A 10,281-nucleotide genomic window follows, 5' to 3' on the forward strand; every position below is an offset into this window, starting at 1 on the left:
GGGCCAGCGCCCTACTCACTGAGCCACAGGCGCCACCAAGATGCAACAGTCTTATCATTGAACCCATTTTTTGTCATTTAACCAATGTTTATTATTCTACAAATATTATAGAGCAAAGTACTGTGCTAAGGAAGATGAAGCGTACAGAATTGAATGTGAGATGAAATTTGCTTTCTAGTCCTGAATTAATCTATAGTAGGACCTCTGCGAGTTGACCACCGGAGGGACTGTCACAAACTGGTCAACATATGGAGGTGATCAACATAAGGAACTAGGCCTGCTGTGCTAATGCATACATGGGGTGCTTGTCCAGTCTATGAAAATTAGGTCAATTTAAGGAGATGGTCACTGTAGGGAGGTGGTCAACTACAGAGGTTCTACTGTAATTTGTCACTCAAAGTTTCAGGGAAGCCTTGAGCAGAAGGAAAGACTTCGGACCTTCTGTGGAACTACAGATTCTTAGGGAGAAGCTTAGCTATCTTCTTGTAGGATTATTTGCCTTGTCATTTCTAATCATTAAGGGACTTGGTTCAATATGAACATGTGTCAGCAATAAGACAAAATCATCTAACCCAATCATTTTGATGTGACTCAGCCAAGGTGTCAGGCACATTCCCACATTCTTACGTTAATTTCTTTTTGTTTGTTTGTTTGTTTGTTTGTTTGTTGCAGTTTTTGGCTAGGAGCTGGGTTTGAACCCACCACCTCCAGCATATGGGGCCGGTTCCCTACTCCTTTGAGCCACAGGTGCCACCCCCATTCTTACATTAAGTTTTTAAAAATATCTTCCTATGCACTTTCCTGCGGCTGTGCACAGGCATTATTTGGTTTTGCTGGTAATGTCCTGGTTAAATAATCCCACGTGATGGCTAACCTGGGAGTATGGACTTAGCTATATATTTTCTTTGACTTCCTCTTTCTCTTTGTATTTTTTTTCCAGATAAGCTATGCCTTAAACCATACTAACAGAAAACTAACACTGGAACCTAAAATAACGGTCAATGCTAAGATTGTTGTGGTTGGTGCATCTAGTGTTGGAATTTCCTTCCTAGAGACGCTGGCATTTTGGTGAGTTGTTTTACTTTATTTATTGATTTTTAAATAGTAAAAATTATCTTCCTACACCTGAAGAGATCCCCTTGTGAGAACAGACCTGAGTCTGTTTGCTGCCCCCCACACCTTGCCTTTGTGGATTAATCAGTAGAATTTTCTAGATCACGGGCTAGAAAACTATAGCCTGGGTTTCCACTTGCTTCTGTAAATACAACTTTATTGGAACAAAGCCACACTTATTTATTTATGTATTATCTGGGGCCATTTTTGTGCTACAGCAGAAGATGTGATGAGTAGTTGCAAACAGCACGTGGCCTTAAACACCTAAAATATGTCCTCTCTGGCCATCTCCAGGAAAAGTCTGCTACACCCTCTTCTGAATGTTCCTCTTACTGGCCAGACCCTGAGAATCACCTGGTACATTTGTTAAAGACGTAGATTCCCAACACCGAACCGACATCCAAACCCAGGGACTCCTGGGGAAGAGTGTAGGAATCTGTGTGTTAACAGGTCCTCCATGTAATCGGACAGCCAGGACCCTTCTTCCAAGCCCCGCATTGTGGGCTCCAGGGAGCAGGGTAAACCCTTCAGGGAAGACAGAGGCCTCTGTGTCACTTCTGTTTTCTCATCGTTCTCAAAGTGCCAACCAGGCTTTCTTTCAGAGCCCATTTTCCCCATAGGTGATTCTCAAGGATTCTTCATATCAGGGTGTATCTTTCCATCTGCTGGTGAATGTCTGCACCTCTTCAACAGGAAGAGCCCAGGGCTGTGGCCCGAGAACTCGGGGTCCTGGCCTGGCATCTCCAAGGGAGGTGCATTGTCCACTTCCTCTCGGCTTTGATGTCTTCCTTGATTTGTTTGCAAAGTCTCATAAATGTTTTAAAAAGCCTTACTTCAGAGGATCACAGAGCCCTAAATTAGAAGAGTCTAGTTTTTTCCAAATCTTTTGCTCAGGATCACATGAGAAACCACCTATCTTTCAAAACTGCAGGTGCTAAGATGTAAATAGGACACAGCCCACCACGGACCATCCTAGAAGCTGGCGAAGTGAGCTCGGAGAAAATAGGTGGGGCTTTGTGAGGGGTAGATAAGAAAAGGGGCGGAGGAAATGACCCTGGAAAGGTGTTTGGCCTGCTGAACAGCGAGGCACGCTCGCTTCAAATGGTGACTTTGCTCATTTGACATAACATTACCAGATAAAGAAAAGATTTTTTCATTTTCTAGCCAATTTGTTCAATTCTCCAGAACATACCCTTAGTTAACCAGAAATAAATGACACATCGCTATTGAAGTTAGCCACAGAACTCCCTTGCTTTAGATGATGTGGTCAGTTTGCAGCAGGGAATCAGTGAGCGGCCCCTGGGCTGCTGGCCTTCGCTGCGTCATGCTGAGGTGGAGAGCCCTGCCCGTGCTAGTGGGTCCCTCCGTCTAAACCTTCTAAGCAGCAAGTCTTATGCAAGCGTTTCTGAATGATGAATTATCAGGGTAGAGTTGCAAAATTATAGTCATTAAGAAGTTATCATAAATAGGTCTCAAATCTCAATTCAGTGTTGTACTTAGTCATAATGTTTGATTTAAATGGTTACATTGAGATATATACATGTAATTTTCTTTTTGTAGAATCAACTTAGATTTAATAAAGATAAGTTTAAATTTTGATCTAAGTATTGGGTTGATTAAATTTCCCAATCAAACAGACCTTTCTGGAGCATTTTGTAGTATTCATAATTCTCTATCATTATACAGATTAAGTACACCAAAGATAGACTGGTATCAGTTTACGGATCTCCAATCCTTAAGAGAGGAAATAGTTTTCTCATTATTTTCTCTAATTATTTTAAATTAGCAATCACCATAGTAACTCCTGCATATTTTACTCTCCCAGTTTGCTCCCGTTTGAATTTAACTTTATACATGACTTGAACCAGGATGAAATTGAAGAAATAAAAGTTTCACAAAACACTGCCCACCAGTAAGGATTAAATCCACATTTTTGAAGCAAGATTTAGGAAAATCACCCTCCTTGTACTCTCGAGCTGCACTGCCAGTCTCAGCAGAGGAACCGTGCTTTCCAGAAAATTCGTCCAATGTCCAGTACAGCGAACTCTTCCAGAAAATTTGGTAATTCTGTCATCTGATGATGCAGCAGCCACAACTTTCTGTTCTTATATTATTTCCATGCAAGAAGTTATGAGGTACATTTGGTGTCCTCTTGAAAGGATGCCAAAGCAGTGCTTGCATAACTTCTGCGTCCTTGGCATGTCCTTCCTTCCCTGAGAGCTGAAGTGCTTTGCAGAAAGTCACCACCGGCTGCCCTGAGACACAGGGAGGGAACACTGAGGGTGGTGGTCTGATTTTGTGTAACTCCAGCTTTGTCTCTGGTCCCCAGCTGCTCCCATCTACAGTCGCGTCTGCACAGACAGCATTGTTGTCTTTGCTTGTCCCACCTCCTCCTTCTCGGGGAGCTTCTCTGGCCCTCCAGGGCTGAGGACATGTGTGGCAGGCTTTTCCCTAGGGACACACCCTGTTCCAGCCTTTCATCTCCCTTGCCTCACATCCTCCTGGTCCTGGCCCTGAGGCTCTTCCAGTGCAGTGTGGAAGGCAGGGCCCAGCATCCTTCAGGATGGGATGAGGCTCAGCTAATTGTTCCTGCTCCCGTCTCACGCATCTGGCTTCTGACAGCACCGTGCAGCCCCTCTGAGGGGAGCTGAGAGGAGAGAATCCCGGCCGCTTTCCCATCCCCGCCCTGCCAGGGCATGGGCCTCCATGGAGAGCTCAGAGCTGGGCATGGGCAGGACAGCAGGGCAGAGCGAGGGCCCGGGGGCAGTTGTCTCTGGGAGGGGCTGAGAGGAAGGACACCCTAGCTGCCCCATGGAGTAGAGGGTAATGAGTTGAAGGGAGAGTCCAGGTTTCACCAGCTATGGTGTGCACCAAGGCTAGCCCTGCTGAACACCCCGGTGCTATACTTTGAATATTTTAGGTTTTCTACAAAAAATACTCCAAAATCACCTTTAAAAAGAAATATGAAACTTCTCTACCTAAAAAGCCCAGGAGCCCGATTTCTGAACTTCTGTTTTCACGCACCCTTTGCTCCCAGCGTGGGCTGGGATGCGCTGGCATCTCCTGCAAGCTGGTCAGAAATCAGAACCTCAGGCCCTGCCCCAGACAGACAGATTTCCCCAGCAGCGTGCAGAAGCTTCTCCGCGAGCAGCCCCAGCTCGTGCACCTCTGTGTCTCTCCAGCCTCCCCCCCCAACTGTGGGGCATTTCCTTTCAATCCATTATTTTCAAGTCCTTCCTGATTTAATTCTGGCATGAAGAATCTCTTGAAGAGCCTATAATGGTGTAGAAAAGATCTCAGTTGTCAGGGGTGGTGGTGACTGACAGCCTCCCCGAAGGTGTCCCAGCGCCCCTGTGTGCGACCAGACAGATGCATAGTGACTCTCAGAAGGTGCTGTGGGCCCTGGGATGCCTGAGCCCCTGAGTCTTCTTCTGCTACTGAGAAGAGTTTTCTCAAAAAACAACCAAAACATCTCACCAAAAGATGAAGTCGCAGATTTTTAGCCTAGACATTGATCACCCCTCTGGTTGAGTGTATTGAGGTTACTAAGACTAGTTTGGAACTAGCAGGGCATGTTTTAAAAGCTACAACTGTGGCCAAATGACTGTGAGTCCTGTTATCGGGCCATGCAGTTCCGCACAATATCCGGCACAGCTGTGGGCTCTGGCAACCGCCAGCCCAGCGCTTGCAGCTTAATTAGGCTTTTTATCTTTACATTTGTCTGAGGACATCTGAAACCTTCAGTGTGGCCTGTCACTAATTAGGTGACTAATTAAATAGTCAGCACTTCCTTGCTGATCTCAGAGCTAAACCGCTATGAGGAAGCAGGTTTGTGATTGTGACTGTCCTGTCCTCTCGGTCTCTGCCACGTGAATCGATGAACGTGCCCCCCACCCCACTGCCCTGTGCAAAAGCAGCAGTGTGGTGGTGAGGCCCGTGCACACAGGACTGCCGTCCCACAGGCCAGGGCAGCAGGCAGTGACTTGGGGCAGAGCCCCAGGGCTGTATCCCTACGCTGGAATCCCAGTGGGGTTATCTGGTGGCTGGAGCAAAGGGGGCGAGGGACAGTGCACGGCAGGCCCAGAGTTTCGGCCTCCTGGGGCAGGAGGACTTGACATTCTGCCATCAGAAAATAATGACCCAGAACGCTCCCTGGTGTCACTAATCACAACTGGGCTTCCTAATTTGATTCCAATATTTAAATGTAATTAATGTTAAATAAAAGTACCTTCATTTACAGAAATTACCCGCTCCTGCTCACTTCAGTATACCTTCTCTTCTCTCCTAATACTCACTTCAAAAACTCCCAGAACAAAAGAAAAGCAGTCCACTCTGAGCAGCAGTGGGCCTTTCCGGTGGAGACAGAGCAGCTGATTATCATTGTTGGTGGCTGCGTTGTGGTTCTTTGGGGTGAAGGTGTTAAGTAGGAAATGCATTTCCGTGATCATACAAAGTGCAAACCACATACAGGAACACGGTGGTGTGCTCGCTGCTCAGTCTCCGTCTCTACTTGGATAAGTGGGGTTGTGTTCCTAACAGTGGGCTCAAGTGGTTTATTTGGGAGTGACCCTAAGGGACTGCCTGAGAGAGCAGGGCAGTGAGATGGGGGAGGGAGGCCGCCGCCGCAACCAAGAGACAAACCACCGGGGGCACCCGAGGGCCCCCATTCCTGCTGGGACCCTCCGAGGCCAGCAGCTGAGATTGGCCCCTCTGAGGGGAGGCTGGGATTTTACCTACTAGTTCCTGCCTTGGTTACTGTGTGATCACTGTGGGGGGTTCTTCCAGCCCATTCCTCTAGCTCCTTGGCCCGAGAATGGCCTTAGGCTAAGTGTGGCAAGGGGTCACTGGATAGGAGGGTCAGCTACAGGTGACCAGGTGGGCCGGGATGAGGGCCCCAGCAGCACCTCCCTGTGCCTCAGTTTCCTTAGCTTGTTCTCATCTTATTAACATTCTCACAATTGCCTTTATGGAGGCTGTGAGCACAGACAAAGGCAGAGAAAAGTCCGGGTTACATGAGAAGTCCGGGTTGCTGAGAGGATTCCGTGGTGTCTGCCAGCTCTAAAGAGAATCTCAAGTGTACTCCTCCACCAGGAATCTTTGCTGGGAAAAGTTGGCATTTGGGGCTCAGCACCTATAGCTCAAGCAGCTAAGAGCTGGTGGTTTCAAATCCAGTCCAGGCCAGCCAAACAACAATGACAACTACAACCAAAAAATAGCCCGGCATTGTGGCGGTGCCTGTAGTCTCAGCTGCTTGGGAGGCTGAGGCAAAAGAATTGCTTAAGCTCAGGAGTTGGAGGTTGCTGTGAGCTTGGTGCCATGGCACTCTACCCAGGGTGACAGCTTGAGGCTCTGTCTCACACACAAAAAAAGTTGGCATTTGGAGCCGTTGTCTTAGCAGATACTTTATTTCTCCTTTGGGATAGAGATGAGGTTAGATCAATAGTTTCCCAAATGTGGTGTGTGGACCAGCCCCTTCGGCAGTGGCTGGGGGCTCTCTAAGGACTGAACAGAAAGCTGGGCAGCAAGGCCTGGACATTTGTGCTTTCATGACCCTCCAGGAAAGTCTGAAGGTCACTCCTTCCTGAAAACGCTGAGTTACAGTGGAGTGGACGCATCAGTGGTCAGGCTGGTGGAACCTAGAATTATCCAGTGTCCACAAACCCCATCTCCTCCCCTGTGTGGTGTGAGAATCCCTCCTCATACAGCAGCTGGAGGGGCAGTTAAGAATGCCCAGCACTTGGCGCTCAGCACTGGACGTGCATCTCCAGGTCCCTGGTGAAAGCCAGCACTGACTCCAAAGGAGGGAAGTGAGGAAGACCCTCTTCCAGAGGTTAGGGGTGAGCCAGAAGTGTTTCCAGCCAGCAGTTGTATCTGACCCCTTGTGAGACAGTCCCCTGGAGTCTGGCAAAGGGGGGCAACGCCTTTGCTTCAACTTCAGGAAGACCGATCAGCCCAACATCCTGGGGGTGTTTCTATTCTGCAAAACAGCTTGGCTCTAAAGCAAATAGAGTTGCTACTTCTGTTACCTGTCAACCCAAACTGAGGGATGTCCAGCTCCCTATGGATATGAGCCACTGTAAATCTTTTCACAGGCTGACCACTGCTGTGTCATGAGGTACCAGTGCAGGTTTCATAGGCCTTTTCCTGATATTTGGATGCTTTGAAATTCTTAACCTTGACAAGCTTAGGGACCTTTGTTCTGCCAGTAACCTCAAGTTGATCATGTGAATCTTAGGAAGCTGTGACAGTACCACAGCCAAGAGTTCTACATTCTAAAAAGTGGGGGGAGACAAAAATTTCAGCCTTTACTCCTGCCTCTCAAATATTCAATGTGATCAGATACTTCCTTCCTGACATGCCAACTCTGCCCTCCTTTCCTGAGCACCCCGTCCCCCTTCCTAGAAACCTCATAGTTTTCTACTCCTACAATAGTATCATCTTTGAACCACCAGTGTGGACATGATTTGGGAACTTTTATTCATGTTTTAAATACCAGGTCATATTTTAAATATGAATTCTCAAGTGCTACCCCAGACTTGCTGCCTGAGTAACTCTGAGTAACACACAAGTGATGTGTGCCGACGAGCCCTTGTGGATCCGCCTGCTCCTCGGGCCCCTCGGCTGATGCTGTCTTTGCCCTGCCGGCTCCGTCCTGCCCTCCCGGCTCCGTCCTACCCTCCCCACCTTCTTCACGCGCAGCATTGTTCCCAAAAGAACAAAGGACACTGCCCATGCTCCAGCTGTGCAACCTGCACACCACCACATTCTGTCCTCCACGCGGAGGAATGATTAAGGCTGTAACACCCACCTGCTGAATTCTTTCATCCTAGTACAGAGAGAGCCATGTACAAGTGCATTGAGGGGAAAAAGGGGTATCAAACCTCACCACCCCAACAGCACCAGACGTTGGCTAGAAATTGGTAGGGGAAGCCCAGGAGGAGCCTGGCCCAAAACACAGGCAGGGGGGCCCCTCAGCAGAGATGACAGGTGGTCATCCTCTCTGGGGAGTAGGGTGCTGGGAGCCGCTATGTGAGACCCAGACCAGGCGCGCCGTCACTGAGCAGATGGCTTCTGGAGGCTGTGTTTATCTCTAAGTGTCTCTAAGAGTGTTTATCTCTTGTTCCCTGAAGGTAATGCCTTTCAAAGGCCAGTCCAACACTGCCAGGGTAGTAAGGCATTTGGATTTGAAAACACCGTTTTTAGTTTCCCCCTTTGTTTTAAGAACTTGTGGTGGAGAAAAATGTTGTGAATCACCTTCTCGACTTTAAGGTTAATGCTGAATAACTGTTCCTATAAGCAATTGATTGTGGACATTCCAGATGCTCTGTCACAGCCCCTTGGGAGGGATGGGGAGCATCATAAAAGTAGTTTCCTGGCTCCTGTTCCTGAAGTTACCAGTAAGAAGGGATGTGGGGGGTGGGAGGAGGTTCCATGAGCGGGTACAGTGATTGGAAGACACCCCAGGTGATTCTAATGTGCAGAATGGTTTCAGAACCACTTATGTAGACATTTCCTCAAAATTAGTGGTCTTATGTGCGAGGGAACCTATTTCCCCCTATAATTGCTCATTGCAACCAACTGTTTTTATGGGCTTGTTTTTCAAACCACGTTTTCTAATTCTCAACAAATCAGGTAACTTCTAAGTCACATCATTACTTTGGGGCATACTAGGCCTAAGTACTAAATGATCATTAATGGTGTATAGCTGAAGTCATGACCCCATGTTCACAGTGTTAACTTTCTATACTGGACCTAGCAGAAAGCATTTTGCAAAGCTTCATGCCTAAACTATCACTGTTAAGAAGAAAGGAAACCTTCCCATGTGGCGTTAATAGAGCCTTCCTCATAGCCAGCACTTGCCAGAGCATAAGACCCGCCTCCGTCCTCTCCTCCATCCTCGAGTGAGAGGGATCTCACTTGATGTTGCATTCCCATGACGCTTCATCATTCCAGTCCTCAGGACTGATTGATTCCTGTCTTATATTTTACCATCTCTAGTATGCAAGGCCTTTCTGACTTGTCTTTTGTAAACTTCCACCTTGGTATTTATGTCAATATATTTTTAATGTATATAAACATATGCACAAAGTATAAATGTATAATTTTTAAATTGTATATATATAAAGACATCATTAATCCCTTCCCCTAAATTTTAAAGGCAATTTTTATTTTATTTGAGTCTATTTTGCCAGAACTTCTAAATTTTATTCTTATTTTTTTCAGTTGATGTCTCAAGCGTGGCACACATTTTTATTTTTTCAGTAAGGCTATGTGTATTTCTTTTGTGTGGGAATACATGAGCAGATTCCCCCCCAGCTCCCCCTCTTACCACAGTCACCCCCCTGCCATAGGCCTCCATGGAGCACCCAGGGCACTCCAGACAGACACCCGCACCTTCATGTCAGGGAGGGACTCAGGGTGGGTGTAAAAGAATTGTCCCTTTTCCCCAGGTCTCATCCTGGGGCCTTCGAGGGTGGCCAAGACTAGGGCAGCTGTGACCCACCACCCAAGGCGGAGCCAGGCAAGATGGATCCCAAGAGAAGAGAAATGCAGGGTCAGGGAGAGACCTTGGACCTTTGCCTCACTCCATAAACTCTACTCCCTTCCAGAGCTCAGAATCCTCCATCCCCCTCCTCCTCTTTGGCTCTCTCTCCTTCTGTCTCCCCCTGGAGGTCAGCGTGTGCATTACTGACAGCTTTGTGGGCGTGAATGCTTCTGCTGTTTAATTTTTAATGGCACCAGAAAGTACCATTAACACAAACAAACCCAATACTTGTTTAATACCATCTGATACTAAGTTCCGTTTTACCCAGTGGTCTTAAAATTGTCTTTTACAGTTGGTTTGTTTGGATACCGATGCATATAATGTCCAAATCCTGTGTGTGGTTAAGGCATCTCTGAAATCTCTTTAGATGCATAACAGTTTCCTGCATCCTCCCCTGGTCTGCATTTTATTTACTTTTTAGATTCTTATGTGTTAGAGAACTTGTGGTGAAATAGTACAATGTGTGGATTTACTTTAAAATACTCCAACAATATGACTTGGCGCCTGTAGTTCAAGCAGCTAAAGCACCAGCCACATACGCCAGAGCTGGCGGGTTCGAATCCAGCCTGGGCCTGCCAAACAGCAATGACAACTACAACCAAAAAATGGCTGGGCATTGTGGC

General features: G+C 47.2%; 1 protein-coding gene across 1 annotated transcript in view; it reads left to right on the forward strand.

Annotated features, from left to right (window-relative positions):
- CFAP61 (cilia and flagella associated protein 61) overlaps positions 1-10,281 on the forward strand; it is a 307,795-nt gene that overhangs the window by 170,939 nt on the left and 126,575 nt on the right. Inside the window, exon 18 of the mRNA XM_003798465.2 lies at positions 941-1,068. Within this exon, the coding sequence (XP_003798513.1) occupies positions 941-1,068 (128 nt within the window). The remainder of the gene's footprint in view (positions 1-940; positions 1,069-10,281) is intronic.

Source organism: Otolemur garnettii, unplaced genomic scaffold, assembly GCF_000181295.1.
Source record: "Otolemur garnettii isolate 467f Iridium unplaced genomic scaffold, OtoGar3 scaffold00136, whole genome shotgun sequence".
Lineage (NCBI taxonomy): Eukaryota > Metazoa > Chordata > Mammalia > Primates > Galagidae > Otolemur > Otolemur garnettii.